The sequence below is a fragment of the Tiliqua scincoides genome, chromosome 7 (genome assembly GCF_035046505.1).
Source record: "Tiliqua scincoides isolate rTilSci1 chromosome 7, rTilSci1.hap2, whole genome shotgun sequence".
Classification (NCBI taxonomy): Eukaryota; Metazoa; Chordata; class Lepidosauria; order Squamata; family Scincidae; genus Tiliqua; species Tiliqua scincoides.
The window spans coordinates 19,265,083-19,287,561 of record NC_089827.1 but is presented as its reverse complement, the minus strand read 5'-3'; the positions used below and the strand labels follow the sequence as shown (position 1 = coordinate 19,287,561).

The 22,479-nt window shown below is 41.9% G+C and overlaps 1 protein-coding gene across 1 annotated transcript in view; it reads left to right on the top strand.

Annotated features, from left to right (window-relative positions):
* Positions 1-3,250: 3,250 nt before the first annotated feature.
* SCAF11 (SR-related CTD associated factor 11) overlaps positions 3,251-22,479 on the top strand; it is a 35,371-nt gene continuing 16,142 nt past the window's right edge. The window contains exons 1-7 of the mRNA XM_066634118.1: positions 3,251-3,375; positions 9,253-9,330; positions 12,464-12,624; positions 17,323-17,400; positions 18,766-18,857; positions 19,443-19,489; positions 21,396-21,442. Of these exons, the coding sequence (XP_066490215.1) occupies positions 9,273-9,330; positions 12,464-12,624; positions 17,323-17,400; positions 18,766-18,857; positions 19,443-19,489; positions 21,396-21,442 (483 nt within the window). The 5' untranslated portion in view covers positions 3,251-3,375; positions 9,253-9,272. The remainder of the gene's footprint in view (positions 3,376-9,252; positions 9,331-12,463; positions 12,625-17,322; positions 17,401-18,765; positions 18,858-19,442; positions 19,490-21,395; positions 21,443-22,479) is intronic.

The following is a 22,479-nucleotide window of genomic DNA, read 5'->3' as shown; positions in this document are numbered from 1 at the left end:
GCTATGATGTCTCATTCTCCACACGGCCTGTGCCCTCCAATGACATCTCTTCCACAAATATGAAGTACAATCTTGATCTAGAACAGTGCTTCTCAACTGGTGGTACTCAAGTGCCAGTACCAAGTACCATTGACTAGTGGTATTTGCAAGATCCTTGGACACCTGACACCCAGTAGCAGACCAGGAACGCCCAGAAGTAGACCAGGAACAAACAGTGGTTAGGAGGCTCGGCAAGCATAGCTCCAAAGCATGCTTTTCCATGCTCAAAAAAGCCCTCCCATCTACCCTGAGCCTCTTATGGTTGTTTGTTGTGTTGCATCTGGCCTCCCAACCCAGAAGTAAGTGGTGATGAAGTCATTGCCAGTTACTTCTGGTGGTATTTTGAATAGGTGGAGCATGTGAAACAGTACAGGGGAGGACAAACCTTGAGAAACACTGACTTACAGAACATGCATTACTGTGAGGGCTATGTGTGTGTGTGTGTGGGGGGGTTGTTGTCACCAGCTTGTGTCCTATTGTCCTTCCCTTCCCTCTGTTTCCTTATCACAGCAAGTTTCAACCACTGTGCCATGGCACCTTGTCCGCAGGAGTTTGAGGGAGGTTCATTTATCAGTAGGGCCAATATGGGATGTGAACCCCACACTGGAAGTGCATTGTGCCTTATCAATTGTCAAAAAACCGATGGTGCACGTTAACAATTTTAGCACCTTTCAAGTGCTCTGTGAGATGAAAAAGGTTGAAAATCACTGCAGGACACTTGCAAGCCACATCTGTCTGACCCGAAAGGGCCAAACTCAGCCAAAGCCTCAGAGACACCACAGGAGGGGACTATCCACACCCCATGTCCTCCATATCTTCCTCCACTTCAGGACATTAAGGCCCAAATCCTTACCAATTTTCCAGTGCTGGCATAGCTGTGCCAATGTTTCTCAACCGGAGGTAGTCAAGTACCACCAGTGGTACTTGAGGCAGTGTCTAGTGGAACTCGCACGACCCCAGTTGGGTAGCACTCACAGAGCCCTCCTCAAAGTGAATGTTTGTTCCCTTACTGCTGAGCTGCATTGCCCTTTTGTAGGTGCTGGAAAGTGGGTTAGGATTGTACCCTAAGGCTCACAAGAACAGCGTGCAGCAACTTGGAGCCATCACATCTCAGAGCTGCTCAGTGGCACCCCCCTCCAAATGGTGCCCAGGGCATGTACCGCGACTGCCAAACCTCAGACATACCACAGTGTAAATGATGCAGACTGTGACGCCTATCTGAGCTCTGTGGAGAAAGGGTGGTGTGTGAATGAGGCCTGATTCCAAACACCAGAGAGTGAAAGGTGGGGGGAGTAACATCCGCTTGAAGCAGCCTCATTAAAAGGCTCATCATTCAGTTCCAAATGAAACTTTGAAAAGAGGGTGAAATACACGTGTAGAAGAATGGCTCCGTTTTGCTCCCTCCGCCGGGAATGGCTCTGAAGGGAGGGGCCGCTTGCCCGCCTCGCTGAGGTTCCCTGCCAGCCTGAGTGCTCCGCCCCCTCCAGCTATGCCACCTGATGTGGGACTAACGGTCTGCAGTGGGAACAGCGCCTCCCCCCTCAGCTAGGACTCTGACCGGGTTGATGTCCCAGAATGGTGGAGCTGACCAGGGACGGTCCTGCCACACCCCACATCCTCCTCAGCCAGCGCAATGAAGCTTTGGATGGAACACTCCTGGCACATGGAGGTTTCAGCACCATCCTATCGCGGGGGACCCTGGTCGGAACGCCTACAGTGCTGGACGCGTCACCCAGCACAGGGTCTTTTCTCCTGGCAGTTTGCTGGTGGTGCTCTGCAGTTTTGAAGGCTGCGAGCCCTTTAGGGACTGGGGGCCATTTAGGGTCCATTCCTATTCAACTACAACTGCAATGCAGCCCCAAGGTGAGGGAAGAAAACGCTCTTGAGCTTCAGGAGGCCTCCCTGACTCCCAACCCTTTCACAGGATGCAGCGCATGCCCCCTTGGAGCAGCTCTAGCAGTGCTGAGGGCTGGGCAGGATCCGGCCCAAAGTCCTTCTGATTTGGTTCTCTGAAAACCACTTTGTGGATGTTTTGTTGATAAAGAATATTAAATAACATTAATGTTATTAATTTACAATTAATCTTCATATTATATAAACACATTGCATAAATATTAAGTAATATTAACATCACTAATGAATGATTAATAACTAATAATAATATTACATACATAATATTAACATCATTTAATAATATTAATAACATCATTTAATAATGGGTAATAACCAATGTTTATACTATTAAATAATATTAACATCATTAATATTGATTAATAATTAATATTAATATCAAATAAATATTACATAAAATTATATAAACAATATTAATAATATAATTAATAGTCATTACTATTAATAATATTTAATAAATAAATTTATTGCTTGAGTATTATATAAATAATGATCATAATATAATTAATGAATAGTATTAATGTTGAATAAATATTATTATATATTATATAAATTATGATCATATTAATTAATAATGCTTGATAATTAATACTGATAACACCAAACAAATTTAATGTAGTCTATTAATTATTAATGAATAATTAATACTACTAATATTGAATAACTAATTAAATTTGTTGCATAGAATTATGGACAATATTCATAACTTTATTATTAATTATTTAATATTGATACTGTATTATTATATTAATGATTGTTAATGTATTATTAATTAATATATATTTATATTAATTATATATTATATTATTATATAATATATATTAATTATATATTATATATAATTAATTAATATATTATTAATATTGTTAATGTTGATTTTAATAAATATAAATTTTTAATTTATTCTTAATTGTCTGTTTATTAGTTGACGGTGATGATTAATGATGGGTTATGAGCAGCGCAGCTTCTTCGACGCCTGTTCTGTGCCTGCTGCTGCTGCCGCCACTGGGGGTCGCCGGCTAGCCCCGCCCCGCGACCGTTGCTCTCTGACGGTTAGGCGCGCGCTCCCCGCCCCACTGCGCATGCGCGTGCTGCGCGCCCGTGAGCACCGCCCCTCGGGGAGGGGGGAGCCGGAGGACCTTCCCGGCATGCCCCTGGGCGGCGGGGGGGGCGGTGCTCCCCGTCTCGTTGGCGGGTGACGCGTCGGCTCCCTGTCGGCGATTGGCCGGGGCCGCTGTGCGGCCTTGCCTGCGGAGGGAGGGGGAGCAGCGGCGCAGCTACGGTTGCCGAGGAGGGACATGCGACTGGAGCGGGCCGAGAGCGGAGAACGGCCTGCTTCCTCCTCCCCCTGTTGCTGCTACTGCGCGAGGGAGGCCCGGCGCCCCCTGCTCGGGCCGCGCTGACCGCTGCTGCCCACGCCCACAGGTGCGGAGGCCGGGAGGGCGTCCGCGGGAGACAAAGGGAAGGCGGCGCGCGCCGCGCTCGGGCCTGCTGGGGAGGCGGGCTGCAGCCGCCGTCCGCGAGGGCGTCGCCGCGTGGCTTCGGCCGGCCCTCGGGGTCCGCTGACGCTGGCTGTGGGGAGGGTAGGACGGATAGCAGGAAGTGTCTCTTCGCCCGGCGTCTGCTCGGCCCGTGGAACTCCCTGCCACGGGACGCGGCGGCGGCGTGTTCCTGGTCTGTGGAGCTCCTTGCCACTCGATGCGACGGCAGTGTGTTCGCGATCTGTGGAACTCCTTGCCAAAGGATGTGATGGCGATGTGTGGTTACTCTTATAATAAGGAATAAGGAACGCCTCGCCACAGGATGTGGTGGTGCTGTGTGTGATTAGTCAGTGGAACCCCTTGCCACTGGATGGGATCGCAGCGTGTGAGTGGTCTGCAGAACCCCTTGCCACTTGATGCAACTGCAGTGTGTTCGTAGACTGTGGGACCCCTTGCCACAGGATGTGGGGATGGCAATGTGTGGTTTCTCTTCGGAACTCCTTGCCACAGGATGCGGTGATGGTGACTGATTTGGATGCCTTTGAAAGAGGGTTGGACAGGTTTCTGGAGGAAAAGCCTGTGGAATTCCTTGCCACAGGTTGTAATGCCAACGTGTGAATAATCTCAGGAACTCCTTACCACTGGATGTGGTGGTGGCAGTGTGTGATTAGTCCGTGAAACTCCTTGCTACTGGATGGGATCGCAGTGTGTTCGTAGTCTGTGGAACTCCTTGCCACGTGACGTGACGGCGGTGTGTTCGTAGTCTGTGGAATTGCTTGCCGCAGGATGTGAGGGTGACAGTGTGTGGGTAGTCTTTGGAACTCCTCGCCACATGATGTGGTGATGGCGACTAACTTGGATGCCTTTAAAAGGGGGTTGGGCGGATTTCTGGAGGAAATATCTGTGGAACTCCTTGCCTCAGGTTGTAATGGCAGTGTGTGGTTAGTCACAGGTAACAAGCTGTGATGGGTTTGTGCACCCTGCTGGTTTTAGAAATAGTCTACTTCAGGAGGCCAGATGTAAGGGAGTGGCAACAGGATGCAGGTCTCTTGTTGCCTTGTATGTCTCTGAGGCATCTGGTGGGCCATCCTGAGATACAGGAAGCTGGGCTGGATGGGCCTTTGCCCTGATCCAGCGGGGCTCTTCTTGCTTTCTTATGTGTGGCAAAGCTGTGGGCAGGAGCCTGGAGAGGCTGTGAGGTTCTTCTGGCCTCTCTTTCCATGCAGGAGTAATTGTGCAGGAGCAAAGCCACAGTAGTGAAACATTAACCCGATTCTGGTTGTTGCTGTTGTTTGTGTTATTATGATGCGTATGCACCCTTTTCCTCACTGTGGAGCCATGATCTTATGCAGTTATAATTGCAACTTCTTGGTCCCTGCTTGGAAAACAGGTTCCATCTGCAGATCTTCTGAAGGAATGTTGGCAAATAGTTATTAAGCTGCATGTTTAACTTAGCCCAGTGGTTCTCAAACTGTGTATTGGGACCCACTTGTGGGTCACGACCTGATTTTTTTGGTGGGTCATCAAAGGGTGATGGAAAGATCAGATAATAAATTGCCTCAAGACCTAAGACTATTGAAACATCAGATACTGTAAGCTGGTAATTACTCTGAATAGAATTTAGCACTCTGCAAAGCTGTTTATTCTAACCAACTGTTGAGTTGTCTGCATTGTCCCTTTTTAACTGACTTCACAAAGTATTTAGAAAGGAATAACTGAAAAGGCCTGGGAAGGAAGCTAATTAACTCTTTATTGTAGTGCAATTAGGTTAATGAGAAAACTTTCACTTTCTCAAAGCACAAGAGATAGAACATTGGTACTCATTTGATTGTTTCTTTGTTTATGTGAATTGTTGAAAGTCAGATGTTAAGGATGCCTGGAAGCAACCAAAACCTGAGCCCAGATTCTGTGTAACATACTGTTTAGTATGACTTGCTTGGTTTTGGTAGTGGAAGGGGTAAGCATGTGATTATAGTTGTGGTCTTCCTCTGTCCATTGGTGCAGATTGGGTAGGTAACTAAAGTATCCATTAGTTAGGATACTTTTGTGTGTGTAAAGAATTGTAACTTTCTATCGGTGGAGTGTTGTGGCGTGCTGAATGAACCGGTCATTTTGTACTTCAGCAATAGTATCGAAGCATTGTTTACTTTCCTTGTCATGGCACAGCTTGATGTTTGCATGTGTAGTAGCTTAAGGGGTTTTGTATGAGCAAGGATACATTTGAACAAGTAAGACCAGTAAATTAAAATTCAGCAATCATCAACTGTATTAAGATACTGGGCATTTGGGCCTAGTTTGTGCTTTCACACACTCTTCTTGCTTTATTCTTGTGGTTTCTAACTTGATCAGTTTGCCATTGTGTTCAACATGGCAAATTATGGTTTGAGTGAAACTTGTTCAGATTAATAAGAACTAGAATCACGATAGCTCACAACAATGTGTAAGTAAGGCAGCTAGCAGGATTGGTGCTACCTGTACATTTTGATTTTAATCTATAAACAAGTATTCAATTTTTTGTATAAAGCAGCTCAAGCTTTATAGCAGTGACCACTTCAGTTTAAGATCATCTTGCTATATAGTTCTGTTGAATTGCTTTATGAAGTAATTTAATATCAAGCAAACATTCTCTTGACAAAAGTTTCAAATTAACCCATTTCAGGAACACTAAACCTGGCAGCTGTTCTTTACACAGGGCTTGCTCAAACTGTAGTTTGCAAAGAGAAACTAGTTTGAGCAAGAAAGGGCACTTTCCACTAAACCAGACACTGAACTCATTTGTAATCTTCCAAACCCATGCTTCCCAAATTGTGGGTTGGACTGATTCTGGGTGGGTCATGAAACTGACCACATGATAGCTGACAAGGAAAATGTATTGAGTCCTATGGAAAGTGAAACTGAGCTGCATATGCTCATTTACTTTTTAGGAAACTGTGTCTCAGTCCTTTGGAGGGCAGACCAAGAAGAATGCAACACCACCAAAATGGTCCCAATCTATTTAACACAAGCCACCAAAAAAAAGACACTCAAGAAGGAAGTCCCCCTTTCCAAGCTGATGAAGAAATATATATTGAGCCCTATGGAAAATGAAACTGAGCCGCTCGGGGATGTTTACTTGCAAATAGTGAAAGAACACAAGCCCACCTGAATGATTCTGATCCAATGTATATTGAGCTCAACAAATGATCCAGACAGTGAACCCCTCCCCCGTCCCCTGTAAAAAGGATAAAAACAGAGACTTGAGCTGCTGGTAAAGTGAAACTTTTTAGTCTCAAAAAGCTATATGGTCTCAATAGTGTCATTTAAAAAAGTGAGTCCTGGCACTAAAACATTTGGTAAGCTCCGTTCCAGACCATAGTGTAGATAATTTGAAATATTCAGCCATTATGAACTATCTTGTTACAGGTTATTTGGTCTGTGGAAGCCACATGGTATCTATGACAAGGAGCAGCATCAAAATATGAAGATCGGAAAAATGTTTGATTTGTTACACATTAGGCTTGTTTTTTCTGATTCATGGCAATGATATTACATTAAGTATTAACTATCCTCTTGGATTATAAAAACTGCTGTGTGTGTAAAAGCAAAAGGCGTTTATGAAATGTCCGGACTTTTTTCTGAAATGCAATCGTATTTGATTGCCAGCAAAGCGTTGGTTAAGAATAACTGGTGGGGTATCAAATTACTTTACTAAGGTGTAAACAAATCAAGCTTTTCAGACAACCTTGCTATGATATTCTCATGGAAAGCAGAGTTTGTAAGGAAAGAGAAAGTCTGTGTGTAATTGAGATGTTTAAGCTAGAAGAAATTGTAGGTAACGAGTAACTAGGGAATGGGAACCTTGATTTTTCAAGGTGCCATTACTTTCTTTTTTCAAGCCTGATAGCTGTTGGTAGACAAAGTGTTTATGTCCAAAAAAAGTTAGCCATGATTAACCTGCCTCATTTATTTCAACGGTGTGCAGTCATAATTAATCTTATTTGGCTACAGCCTATTGTATATTTAACTTGTTGTTGCCTGACACAGAAGTTTGCATGATCTTGGTTAAACATGTTTGCATACCGATGATTGTCAGGTTCATGCGGGGGGGGGGGGGGATGCGAAAGAGAATTGATGAGAGAGGAGGGTGTTTAATACTTCCCACACCTGCAGATTCTTCCCTGCAAGTGCCTCTCCCCCTCCATCCCCAGCTTATTGAAGCCTTAGTGTGCTTTATATTTTTGAGCTCATCTGAGGGGAAGAATGACATAAATGGCATTTTCAGGAAAGAATAGGCTGGTACAGAAAATGTTAAGCATTTTCTTTCTACCCACCAATATTTCTGTGCATTCATGCTAAGAGGAAAACTCTGGATTGGAATTCTATGTTACCCTTGTAATCTGCCATTCTGTTTTTTCTTAGATTGTAGCTGAAATGGATTATTTGTGTACAGGAGGATGGCATTTCTGCAGTTTCTCTGTGCTTAGAACTGGATTCTTAAATCCCAAGGCATGGTCGGAGGGCACATGATACAGCTGTCATGTTGAAGCTAAGCATGTCCAGGACTGATCAGTGCCTTGCAACCAGATGAAAACAGCCTTGCATTGAAGGTGGCAAGATATAAACAGTTTTTTCTTAAAGAGCAAATTGTACAAGTAGGTGTTTGGGGCTGCTTATTGAGAATCTAGACTACTACCAGACTGTGGCATGTGAGTTTCTGTGTTTGTGTTCATTGGAAAGTTGCATGTGACTTCTTAAAAATGTTGACTGGAATGTAGGGGCCTACTCAGCATCTTGAGTTGACCAACTGGGATTTTTGATTTTGAGCAGTGCTGTTCCCTTTCTCCCCATTGTGGTTGGAAAGTTTGGAAGCCGTAGCTTGAGGAAGAAATTTCTCAGTTTTTGCCCTTCAGGCATTGCTTGCAATAGCCAGATGTGCCCTGTTGCTTGTCAAAAGTGAAAGTGCAAAGGTGAGAGGGAGAGTAGCATTGATGCTAAAAATGTTAACATGCTGCTGTCTGCATGGTAAATGTCTGTATGTGCATGAAAATGACACATTCACCTGTCAAATAAGCTATTGGCACATAGTGTTTTCGAAACCACAGAGTAAATCTAGGCGCTTCTACATTGCAGATTCTCTTTTGCAGATGTCCTTGGTTTCAAGGCCACTTTTTCCTAGACATGACAGGCTTCTTGATTTTTTTTTTAAGAATACATTTTTAACCAGTGTAAATTTTGAAGGGTGAACCAAAATGGGGGGGGGGGAGTGTGGGAACTACTGTTTTAGCTAGGTTTTGGTCAATTGACAAAAGACTTTTCCAGGTTCCCCCCTCCTGATTAGTGAGTGGTTGTTCCTTTGCCATTCCTCAGTGAAAACATCCTGTGTTAAATTTGCTATTGCAGTCCTGAATATCCATACATTTAAGAAAATCTGAGGTGTTGTTATGTCTTGGTTCATGAATTGTGAAACTGTATTCTGTTAGTAGAATGTAGAAAAAAAGAAATGTTTTAATGTATTAAAAGTCCTCAAAGAACTTACAACATTGGGTGCACAACTGAACTTAGGAGTCAGTGTTATTGGGTAGTTGCCAAGGGCCCACAGCTGGTTCTTAACACTACCTCTGTGCCCATAGTTGTCGTGTGGTCATGGTGGGAGAGCAACTCTTTTGGGGATTACTCAGGTAGGGGTTCCATGTCATCAGTTCACTGATGGCCCCTGGAAAGCTGGAGCTGACTGTATTTGTCTAGGTATTATTTTGTTTTAAATACTCAAGGTTATGTGAAAATAACTAATATGAGATATTGGGCTACCGACTTACTAATTATTTATGTAAATATTTTTCAGGTTGTGTTTCTTCAGCAGAAATGAAGAATAAAAAGCAGTATACAAATGCTAAAGATGAAAAATATGAAGATGCAGAAGGTAGCTTAAATGACTGAATATTTTGACAAATTGTTAAAAAACAGAGCATAACTTCATGTTCCTTCACTTTGCTTTTTCTCTCCAGAATATTTCTGTAGTTAAGCCTTGTGGAATTGTCATATGCTTTCTTCAGCACAAGAGAAAATTTACTTCAAGACTGCTGTAGTGTCTTGAAGAGATTGTAGTGTAATTAGAGATTGTACCTACATTTCATAGGTTCATGTGCTTTGTTTCTGATACTTTTCTTTCTTTATGCATACTTAATCTGTTCCTGTAAACAGTCCTTAAGGTGAAAATCTGAATAACAATTGCATTAATTTCAGTGGGAAAATTCTGACTCATTCCAAACCATTCCAATTTGCTTCCAAAATCACCCTTAATGTCTAATAGGAAACAGTTGTGTGGTGTGATAAAATAGAATAAATAACATTATACAGCATGTGTTAAATGTTAAAGCTGACAATGAAACTGTGTCAGAAGTTCTAGCATCCCATAATGAGGTTTAGCACTTCATTCTTTAGTTGCAAACTGTGAACAATTCCTATGTTTCATCTGTTTTTTTCCTATTTCCATTTTTTCCCCATTTCCTGTGACCCATATTCACAGTAATTTGTACCAACACAGCACAAAAATGGATACACCTTAAAAGGCGTGTGTAATGCATGTGCCTTGAGAACACACTACCCATTACAGTGCATATTGCATAGAGCAGGGGTGTCCAAGCAATTTGGCAAGAGGGCCACATCATCTCTCTGACACTGTTGGGGGGCCGGGGAAAAAGAATGAATTTACATTTAAAATTTGAATAAATTTATATAAATTTACATAAATGAATAGAGATTGAATTTATATGAATGAGTGAAGGTCTCACAATAGCTCAAGGCCTATAAAAGACCTTATGCAAAGCAAGGCTGGCCTTTGCTGCCACTACTTCTTCACAAACGTGAAACAGCAAGCAGTGGAAGGAGCCCTCAGACCACAGCTCATGCAAGAGGTCAAACAGTCAGTCCTTGTGCTGAGAATAGTCATGTTGGACCAGTGCGGGCTCCAGCAAGTCCCTAGAGCAGTCATTTTCAACTGGTGTGCCACAAATGGTCCCCAGGTGTGCTGCGGGATTTTGGGAGAAGATCATTTATTAGTAGGGCCAATGGGGGATGTGAGCCTCCATTGACAGCATGGTATGCCTTGTCAGTTTGTTAAAAAAAACTGATGATGTGCCTTGACCATTTTAGTGCCTTGTCAGTGTGCCGTGAGATGAAAAAGGTTGAAAATCACTGCTCTAGTCTAGAGGACCAGAGGATCATTGGAGACTGGAGGCTCCCCTTGGGCTGGATTGGGGGTCCCTGAGGGATGCAAATGGCCCCCAGGCTGGGGTTTGGGCACCCCTGGCATAGAGGATGCCTCTTCCCCAGCCATACTCAGACCTCCTGGTAAAGGATCCCTTGTGGACCTCTGTCCTGCAAGGAGGAGAAATCCAAAATTTGATCTGAATTTCTGGAACTTCTCCAGAAATTCACCCCCTTCTCTGTTTCTGGAGCTTGAAATGGAGCTTAAAGTGAAGGGGGGGGGATGTATGCACTGGATGAAATAGGAGGTAGATCTTACCTTTGCAAGAGACCTGGTCTCTCTCTCCCCCCTTCCCATTTCCAGACCTTATATTGAAAATCTTGGTATGGATAAAGAGGAATGGTTTTAATATTTGTAGCATGTATGTAAAAATCTTTATAGCAAGAGTACTTATAAAGGGGGAAGAGTGTAGTTGCCTCTGAAGGGGACACTGAGGCAATTTTCCTAAAGGTTTCCTAAAGGTTTCCTAAAGAGTTGTTTTCTTCCTACATCAGGAAACTGCAGTGAGCCCTCTAAATCTGCAAATCTGAATATACATGGGTGCTGAGCCCGTGACTGGAGGGCCTTCGAGATCTCTTGGACATGACTAGAAATGTCTTCTAGTCAAGTCTGGGAAGCCTTCTGAGGCTCAGGGATGTCACATGTGGCCTCCTCCCAGCTTAGGAGGCCTCCTGGAGGCTTCTGAAAAGCACTTCTGGTTTGTCAGCGCTGCCCCCTGCAGATTCCACTGTCTGTGGAATTTGATATCCACAGAGGGTCCTGGAACTATCTGCACAGGTGGTGGTGTCTCCTTAGGATTATAATATCTGAACTCTTGGTTTATATAAAGTCACAGAAGAATGTTGTAATTAAAAATACTTACTGCTTTTCAACAAAAGTAGTTCACAAAGTGGTTTACATAGCAAAATGAATAAATTTACTAAATCAAAATTTATTTAATAAATGTTATATATTTTTATGTATTGTTTTAATCATTTTATGTTTTCGTATTTAATCTTTCATTTTGTATTGTGTTTTTTATCTTGTAAGCTGCCTTGGGCTTGCCTATTGTGTGGGAGAAAGGCAAAATATATTAAATAAATATACTAACTGGAAAATGTATGACTCATTTTGTAATTTTCATTCTGATTATCTGGAATTTGATTAAATTTTCTTTAAATTTAAATGATTACCTTTGCCTTCATTTTTACTGACTATCAACTGGTTTGAAATCTTTTGTTATAATCATAGGAGCATTGTTGCTATATTGATGCTGAGATAGCTTGCAAAGATAAAATTGCATGCATCTGAATGGATAGGAAGCAGTTAAATTAAGGAATTTGTTAAATTAGCATGTTGTGATTACCATTCAATTCTTTTAAAAGAGATTCAGTAAGTTCACTTAAGATGTGCCTCTCCAAGGCCACTACCAACAATAGCAGACTTCTATTCACATTTGACTGCTGGATGCTAGAACTGAGCAGGTAAAGACTATAGATATCGTCAACCTGCCCTGCTTTTAAACTTTCCAGTGTCATTTGATGCTCATTGGTAAAGAAAATACATTGAGCCATAGGTCTGAGCATGACATTTTCTGTATTTCACAGTCCCATTAAGCCCTTTTGTTTCTTTTGATATCTGTGCCACTTGATATAATGGTGTTGGAGACCAAACTGAAGGTTTTGAGATGAAAGAATCCTGTCTGGTTTAACTACTCAATTCACTTGTTTTAAACATACATGTTTGAATACAGTGGCAGACAAGCATAATACTTTGAATCAACGGTATCTTTTGCACTTCATGACAGGTGGAGAGAATGAAGAACATAGTTCCTGTTCTTCTAGCATTTTATCTGATGAAGATGACAGGTGCCCTATCTGTTTAAACTGTCTGGCAGAGCAGGAAGTTGGCTTTCCTGAGAATTGCTGTCACATCTTCTGCATGGCCTGCATCCTTAAATGGGCTGAAGTAAGTACTGGTAGTTGTTAGCAAATTTGCCATGCCACATGATAAACTGTTTTTGAAACAGAGAGACTTTCAAAAGCTGTATGTGATGGAATTGGACAAGTTCCGCACCAGTGCACTTTGAAGTTCACCTTAGCATCTGTATGCAGTGACAATCACTGCTAGAGGGGCAGAGTCTCCCTGTCATTAGGGGCTCAGAGTCACTAATTATGGGGAGGATCTCAGAGTGCAGCATTTGTTGTTGCAAACATTGACTTGGGGGCGAGGTTTGCTGATGCACTCATGATCCTCCCTCCACAGTGTTCCTCTTATTTATTTGTCCTGATTAACTAACCTGTCTGTGTCAGGGCTTGGTGCAGTTGATTGCTGGTTCAGCACCAGCATTATACTTGAGATGCCACCCATTATGTTTAGAGTTGCATTTAGAGAAGGAGGGAGAGTCAGACAATTCCTCTTTCTGGTCTTTTTTTCAACCCTAGGACTACAGGTGGCTTTAGTGGCAGCCCAGGTGACCTGAAGCTGCTGCTTTTAAATACCAGTTCTGTGAATGATAAGGTTAGTCCGCTCCAGGATTTAATCCCCATCTAGATGCTGAGCTGGCATGCATCATAGAGACCTAATTGGAAGACATGGGGGACTTAGTGTCTTCTAGTTGTCCTCCAGGTTTCCATGTGCTTCAGCAGCTATAGGGATGAGGAAGTAGAGTCCTGCTGGTATGTCAGAAAACCATCTCCCTTGCCAGGTACTCTGTCCAGTGGTGTGCCTGTGTGATGCTGAGTGGGCATGAGAGGATGGAGATTCTGCTGGTGTACTGTCTGCCTTGCTGCCCAGCAGACTTTCGGCCTGAGCTGAGGGTACTCTTGGCTGTCAGGAGTACCCTTGGCTATTTGTCCTGGGAGGGCTGCAATGTCCATGCCATAGCCCCTGGTGTAGGTGTGGCTCAGGATTTCACAGCCACCATGGCAGCCATGGGCCTATCTCAGCTGATTACATCCCTGACGCATGTGACTGGGCTCACACTGGACTTGGTTTTCACTGCTGGACAGGGAAATGGTGATGTGGTGGTGGAGGAGATTAATGTCACTCCTTTGGACAGATCACTTCATAGTAGGGTGTAGGTTAGTGGCAGCTTCTTGCTTCTGCTACTGTGGACTGTATGGTCCACCTCTGAAAGCTGAGTTGTGAGTGTTTCCTGAAGGATTTGGGCAAGTTGCCCACTGCTAGGGTCAGTGACATCCAAAGTGGTAAAAGCGGAAGTAAAGAAGAAGGTTCAGTGACTCATCTACTGTTTTGGTCGACCTCTGGAATGTGAAAATAGCCAGAGCGTTAGATCAGATTAGTCCTGTGCAACCTGTACCACATTGCAGAGCCAAGGTAGCTCCCTGGTTTACCAAGGAGCTGGGGGCAGTGAAACAACTGGTTAGATGTCTTTGAGTGATGGTGGAGGAAAACTTGTGATGAGTCCAACTGAACATGGGATAGAGCACATAGTAAAGCCTATTCTGTTGTGGTGATTTCAGCGAAGACTTTTCTATGTCATCATCATGCTCACGGAGTGCCATCCAGCTGAGTTGTTTTGTGTGGTGGGGCCCTGTTACATCTGGTGGCACAGGGAGACTGCTCTGTCTGCCTGTGATAATTTTGCTAGGTGATTTGTAGATAAAATTGCTTTTATTTGTCATGACTTGGACTCCTCATTGACCGTGTCTGGTGATGTCCCTCAGGCATCTGTTTGTCTCGTGATGTGGAATTCTTTTCGATTTATACAACCTGAATGTAGACAGGAATCTTAGGAGTATGAGATCTCCTACTTGCTCCCTAGACTTTACAAAATTAGCCCAGGGAGGTCTGGCCAAGTGGTGGGGAGGGCGGTTAATACATCTTTAACAGAGAGGCTGCCTAGTGCTTTGAAGGTGGTGGTGATTTTCCCCTTCCTAAAGAAGCCCTTCCTTGATCCCACCTTTTTGCATAATTTCCATCCAGTATCAAACCTCCCCTTTCTGGGCAAGGCGATCGAGCTGTTGGTAATGTCCTGGCTCCAGAGGGTCCAAGATGAAGTGGATTATCTGAATCATTTTCAATCTGGCTTCAACCCAGGCTTTGTTACACAGGCAGCACTGGTCACTTTTGTGAATGACCTTCAGCATCCCTGATGATCCTACTTCGACTTCTCGGTGGCTTTCAGTACCATTGACCATGGGGTTCTCCTGGGCCAGTCGACTGAGCTGAGGCTTGGAGCTACTGGTTTGAAGTAGTTCTGCCTCTTCTTGGCTGATCAGGCTCAGAAAGTGGTGCTGGAGGACACCTGTTCAACACTGATCGACACAGCGGGTTCCACAAGGGTCTATATTGTCCCCCATGCTTTTTAGCATCTACATGAAACTGCTGGCAGAGGTCATCTGGGGATTTGGAGTGGATCACCAATTGCTGATGATACTCAGCTGTAGCTATCCTTTCCACAAGTTACCAAGGGGGCTGTTAAGGTATTGGAGCAGTGCCTGGAAGTGGAAAGAGTCTAGATAGGAATTAATATGCTGAAATTAAATATGGATGAAACAGGTTCTCCTTATCTGGAAAACCACAATGCACGTACTAGACTATCAACCTGTTCTGGATGGGATTACCGCCCTCTGAAGGAACAGGTGTGTCGCTTGGGGGTCCTACTGTATGGATTGCTTCTGAAGACAGTCTGGAAACTGCAATTAAAGCAGAATGCAGTGGCCTGGGTGGGCATCAGGACTTGATGGTTTGTGGCTACACTGGCTACTGACTTGTTTCTGGGTGCTGGTGCTAATCTTTAAAGTCCTGTACAGCCTGGGACTAGGGTGTTTTATGAACTGTATAGTCCAGCCTGTTCCTTTAGGTCATTGTATTGTATTCCTTGCTGAGAATTCTGCCACCATTGAAAATGGTGATAGCAAGAAGCCGGACTATTCAGGCTGCAATTTAGTGTCTTTGCTGTGGGGTGTGAGGGTGAATAGGATGCTAGATGCAGGGAGGTGGTGGCAAAATGCAAGTATCTTGTGGTCCTGTGTGTGCTCCCTGAGGAGCCGCTCAGGGTGGGCCACTGTGAGATATAGGAAGCTGGACTAGATGGGCTCTGGGCCTGATCCAGCAGGGCTCTTAGGTTCATTTATGACACAGGCTCTGGAATACCCTTAAGGAGACTTTAAGGACATCCTCTTTACTGGAAAGTTTCCAGGAAAGGTTCATTTACTGGAAAGGCTTACTGGAAAGGCCTGAAGACTTGTTTGTTTTAGTTGACTTTGGGGGAGGGTTTATGGTTCTTGGCTTCTTCTTTGCTTACTGTTTTTACTTTGTTTTGCTGTTGTCTTATTGTCGCTGTTGCTTTGCCTGCCTTTATGCTTTAATGTTTTTTGTCAGCTATTGTGTTACTTTGGCATGGATTTTTTAATATGCCATCTAGATCATGCCATGTTTATTGAAATTTTGTTTAGTTTATTAACCACCTTGTGGAGTTCTTTAAGAACTGGGAAGGCGGGATATAAATTTTTAAAATACATAAATATGAAACTAATGGCAGAGCTGGGAGCTTATTTATTTATTTAAGAGATTTATATCCTGCCTTTCCACCCCACTTAAGGGCTCTCAAGGCAGTTTACAACAATATTTCAATACAATAAAAACAGTACTAAAAACATTAAAACACTTAAAGCCACACAAGCAATAAAATGCTTTTGTTTAATGCAAAATGCTTAGCTTAATGCTAAGGTTCAGAGGTCAGTGTGTGCTTAGATGCACACAGTATTCTAGGTTTATTATTATTATACTTTATTTTTACCCCGGCTTTCTCCCCGAAGGGACTCAAGGTGGCTTACAAAACAAGGTTAAAACAAATTAAAAACATAGTTTAAAACAGATAAAAAATAACATATTGTAAAAACAGTAATCAGATAAAAACTAGTCAGATAAGAGCATTGCGCAGCAAATTAAAAAAGGATCAGGCCTGTAAACAGTTGTTAAAAAATATTAAGAGATGTTAAAAAGGCCAGGAACTCAGAAGGTTTATAGATGTTGCTATTCATGTTAATTAAGATAAAAGACTTTTTAGTTGATCAGTTAGTCTTGGCAATTTGGTTGATTTGATTAAATTCGCTTTTTGTTTTTTAAAAAAGGCCAGCTGAAGTGTGTGAACATTTAAAATAAAGCATGCTATTCATTGTTAGCTGGAAAAGCTATCATCAATAGCTCCAGAAATATCATCCCTCCAGAAACTGAAAGTTGCGTTTTTCGGCCATTCAGAAGCCGAAACACTTGGCATTGGCTGCGCAGCTCTGGTCACCTTTGGAATCTTTAAAGGGGCTGAAACCACAGTTTTTGGTATTTGGAGTTTTCTGTATTGGTAGGGAATCCAAAAATGGATCCCTCATGGTTACCAAGACCCCACCTGTATTATTTTTAATCCATTCAAACACATCAAATCAAAATAGCCTAAACAAATAGTGTGCTATTGCTTTCTAGTCCTGTGGATTAATCAGCAAATGTTTTCGTATATCTACTGATGAAGCCAGTTAATGCCTACAGCTGGAAGTTAATTGAGCAGATAGTATAGGAATATGCATGCAGGTTGACTTGAAGCATGCCAACATTTGTTTTGATCCGTATGATATGAAGATGGCGTACATATTCTGTAACTTTAAAACCACAAAACAAAATAGTGAACGCTTAATTTTCTTTCAGACTAGGGCTTCATGTCCAGTTGACCGCAAACAGTTCCAAGCTGTGTATAAACTCTGTGCTTTGGAAGACTGTATTAAGGTAAGTTGGTAGCTTTGTTAACTGGGCTTACAAATTATTGGTACACACAATCCATTTTTGGAGGCTGAAAGATATGAATAGATGTTCAGTTATTAAGGCAAGCTGGTGATGAATAGAAACCAGATTTTTCTTCTTTCTAGAGTCTTTAAAAATATTAGCAGATAATTATACAGCCTCCATATTTATCTACTAATTAAAAAATTCAATTGAATCCAGATAGTTGATAACGTTTTGTTTTGTGTTCTGACAAATTAAATTCAATGGAATAAAATGAATTTAAAATATATTTATTCAGTTTATACCCTGATTCTCCCAAATGGGCACCTAGAGGGGCTGCACATCATGGTCAGAGTTAACTGCAATGAAATCCATAAAGTAACCATAAAAACTTAGTGGACTTTGGTGGAATTTAAGAAATCTATCTTTCTTGTCTTGCACTTAAAAACAGTGATGAGAGGTGAGAGATTGGGCTGTTGGAGGAAAAATCCATTATGGGGTACAAGCCATGATGTGTATGCGCAACCTCCTGATTTTAGGAATGGGTTAAGTCAGAATGCCAGATGTAGGGGAGAGCACCAGGACGAGGTCTCTTGTTATCTGGTGTGCTCCCTGGGGCATTTGGTGGGCCGCTGTGAGATACAGGAAGCTGGACTAGATGGGCCTATGGCCTGATCCAGTGGGGCTGTTCTTATGTTCTTATGTTCTGTTAATTCTTTCATTGTCTCTGCCCATCTTCTAATTCTACTGTGATTCATACATGAGGTGCCTGTAAATCTCTGTACAAATAGCCCTCAACTTAAAGATGTCCAGCTTACAGGCAGCAGCACCTGTGCTCGTGCAGGCACAGTCTGTCTAGTCTTGTGCAGGAAACACCCACATGTATAGCATAGCAGTGCCCTGAGTGGAAAAAATAAAAACAGCAAGTAGGTTGGCTTCTCATTTTCCTAAATTGATTTTTGCTTTTCTCGTTCATTATAATGAACTAAGAAAACCTTGAGATTTCTGAAGTGCATTTTTTAAAGGATTTTTATTTGGTTCATAGTGAGATCTAATCAATTTTATAGCATGTCTGTAACAAAGGTTGAGTAGAACAAAAAATCAAAGAACATACACAGGTTTTGCAGGGCAAATGCTTTTAAACAAGACTTTTTATTCTGTTTAGCCTGTTTTCATTGAATGAAAACTGTTTGCTGTCTTGGTCAAAAGTTCCTTTGGAATAATATACAATAGTACTAATGGATTTCTGTTGGTGTGGTCTAAGCAATTAAGTTTGTAACTTCAATAATTTGATTTCTGGACCATAAATATTAGAGCAAATCATTTGGACAAATGCTGCACTAATTATAACATTAACATTCCTTACAGGTTCAGATAAAGCAACCACTAAGCAAAGCAGATGACCTACTTAACTGTAATGAGGGCAAGTATTGCCCTATGAATATGAAAAACTGCATAAGGTTAGCAATCCATGATGTGTGTGTTACAATATATTAAGACCGCGTCTGCATTTGCAATGCATTTTAAAGTTTTGTCTGCTATTGTACATAGGGCTGAAATGCAGAATATTCTCTTCCATCAGTTTAGTCCTGTACTGTACTGTTGATGTCATGTGTTTTTCACTGCATGAATTTCAAATAGCGATGGTCTTTGATATATTTATCAGCATGGTATCATTTATCAATCTGATTGTTAAAGAACCCTTAAATGACTCTAGTGTAGCCTTGTTCTGATAAATACCATGTTTTTTGGTGCCAAGGAGAAGCATTTTTTAACTGAAAAGACACTCTTTATGCAAATGATTAAAATGTCATAAATGTTAAATTTGTTACATGCTTTATTATTAATAATAATAATAACAGTATTTATAAACCGCTTTTCAATGGAGAGTTCACAATGCAATTTACAGAGAAAATCAAACAAACAACTAATGGCTATATGCTGAAGGTGTTTAGATATTTTTTTTTTCACTAATTGGAGCCTGGATGTGCAGTTAGCATAGACAGAATTGTTTCATTGCAAATAACTGGTATTTGTTGTTGCAGAAGACCTTTAACAGCAAATTTCTATAAAAACTGGAACCAAAAACACAGTAAGTTTGTGTCTCTCTGGTTATCTTTGAAATTTTTTAAAAAATCTGTGTTAATGCTTCATTAGAGGTATGATATTTACTGTATTTTAGTCTAATATATTTGAGTTGATTTTCAGCAGTTCTGGAGACTCTGAGGCTGATTTTGGAGTGAATGGACAGGGAAGCCATAGTAATTTGAAATATATACTTCTGTCTAAAGCAGTGATTTTCAACCTTTTTCATCTTGCGGCACACTGGCAAGGCACTAAAATGGTCAAGGCACACCATCAGCTTTTTGACAATTGACAAGGCACACTGTGCTGTCAGTGGGGGCTCACATCTCCTAATGGTCCCATTGATAATTGACCCTCTTCCAAATTCCCACGGCACACTAGTGTACAACGGCACAGTGGTTGAAAATGGCTGGTCTAAAGATTTGCAGGAGTTCTTGTATTTGCAAAAGTTGCCTGCTTGCAGGTATAGGCTTCCTCCAGGATTTCAAAGTTGGAGGCACTTCCTGCACATGCACAGGTGACCTATACTTTCAGAGTGAATGGGTGAACTCTAGTGTATGAATTCTAGTCCTCTCTTCATGCACACCAGAGTTCCCACTTGTTTTTAGACCATTGGATCAGGGTCTGTATTTGTGCTTCTTAAAATATAGCAAATCGAAGAACTTCTTAGGTGTCATGCAAGTTTGGGGTTTATTCATGACTGACACTTGAATTGTGTTACAGAGGTACCCTGAGGCTTGGAAACAGCTTGTATGGTGAAGGGATTTTTTTAGCATGATTGTTTCAGGAGCCTTCCTATTTACAGTCAGTTCTCTTTATACTTGAGTTCGCAGGTAGCAAATCTGCATATCTACTGGGGCAGAATTGCTACCTACCTCACATTTTCCATGCCTCCATTCTCAGCTATCTGCAATCTGAAAATTCTGGCTGCCTTTCAGAGGTCTCTGCTGGCTACCTATATGCATCAGAGATGTTCAAAATGGTGCCATAACTAGTACAGAGCACTTTGAAATGCCTGTGGGCAGGTTCCCACAGGCATTTCAAAGGGCGCTGTGCTAGTTGAGGGTGCCATTTTGAATGTGTCAGCTACCTTCCAAAGCTGGCACCTTATTTCCTTCTGAATGTCTCTGCTGGATTTGGAGGGTCTCTACTATAGGTAAGCTGCCCCTCCTCCCCCAACCCCATTGATCTCAATGGTTCCCTACTCACAATTTTGTTAACTGCTAGATTTTGCACTAACCTAATGCTTGCAGATACCAAGAATGGACTATATAAAGAAGCACACTGGTAGCCCTTTGATCTTTAGCAGTTCTACTCATATATTGATACACTTAAAAACTTGGAAATGTGGAAAATTCTAGGATAATTTTTGAAAAATGAGGTTCTGAGTACCATAAACCAACAACTTGCAAGGGAGGGCACCAGGATGAGGTCTCTAGTTATCTGGTGTGCTCCCTGGGGCATTTGGTGGGCTGCTGTGAGATACAGGAAGCTGGACTAGATGGGCCTATGGCCTGATCCAGTGGGGCTTGTTCTTATGTTCTTAACTTCAGTGTGAGTTTGTTGTCAGGGGTGTATAACAGATGCATTGGCTTGTATTGTGATATTAGAAGTGCCATAAGAACAGGAAAGGCCTCTGTAGATGTACAGAACCTGTTGTATAGTTTGCTGGATTGTGTCCTGTGTTGTGAATTTATATTAAGGATTAACAAAAAAATGGTGTTCCCTTCTGGCTAACTTGTGTATATGCTAGTGACTATCAAGTCTGTTTCTAGTGTTTTTCTTTCAAAAATTGAATTTCTACTTTTTTAAGCTATTGTCATAGTAAACTATTTGCAAAATGATTTGTAACTAATTGCCTTAATACTTACTATCAGATTTTAGTGATAGTTTATATCTTTTTAATTATGCAGGTTCTTCAAATAAAGAAGATAAAAATTCTGTTTCTCTGAAGAAAAAGGTTTGTTCAGCTACCTTTTTATAATTAAAGAACTCTATAAATCTTATTTTAGAATATTGTTATTCTCTTTAATATATTTACCATACTATTTTGGTAACAGTATGTATCTGTTTACTATCCTGCATTTTTTTTATGTTGGCTACAAAATGTCTATGATTAGTTTGCAGGATTTATAATGTTCCAAGTTTTGAAATTGCATATGGGAGAATCTAGAAATATTTTTGCTTAAAATGAAGTACTGATACAACTGAAATGGATACAAAAGTCTAGATAGCTAAAAGGGGAAGATACTCAATGACTCTGATGCGTGGGAACAGTTTAGCCCAGGGGTCGGCAACCTTAAACACTCAAAGAACCATTTGGACCCGTTTTCCGGAGGAAAAAAAACCTTAGGAGCCACAAAACCCTTTTGACATCTAAAATGAAGATAATACTGCATATAGTTTTTTTTACCTTTATGCTCTTATAGGTCCCATTTTTATAATGTAGCCCCCTCTTGTAGCTTTTAGTTAGTTTTGTCATACATTCTTGTCCTGTGCTTTCAGACACCTGTTCCTCTATGGTGTTTTGCCTGATTCCAAGGCCATTCTCTGCCTGGAGGATTATGCCCACTTTAAGCAAATTAGCTCCCCTTCTTTCCCCCAACAAATGACCCTGGTTCTGCCCTGCACTCCTGCTGGACCCCACCTCCAGGGTAGCTCGCCTGTTCAACCTGCAGAGGTCCTCTCTCCTGCCAGCAGCCTCCCACCACTACAGCAGACGCTGGGTCATCAGCAGGTCTTGGGCACAGCAGCCACACTTCAAACTCCAGTGTGTCCAGCAGTCCATTAAGTCACAAAGTCAGTCAGAGTATCCAGGGCAGAGTCCAAAGTCAATAAGCCAAATCACAGTCCAAGATCAGATTCCAAAGTAAGTCAGTCAAATCAGTCAGAGTGTCAAAGTCAATAAGCCAAGTCAGTCAGTCTCCTCTCCTACCTCCAACCTGCACTCCTTCTACAACCCACACCCCCTTCCTCAGGTGGTCCTTATATCCCTGA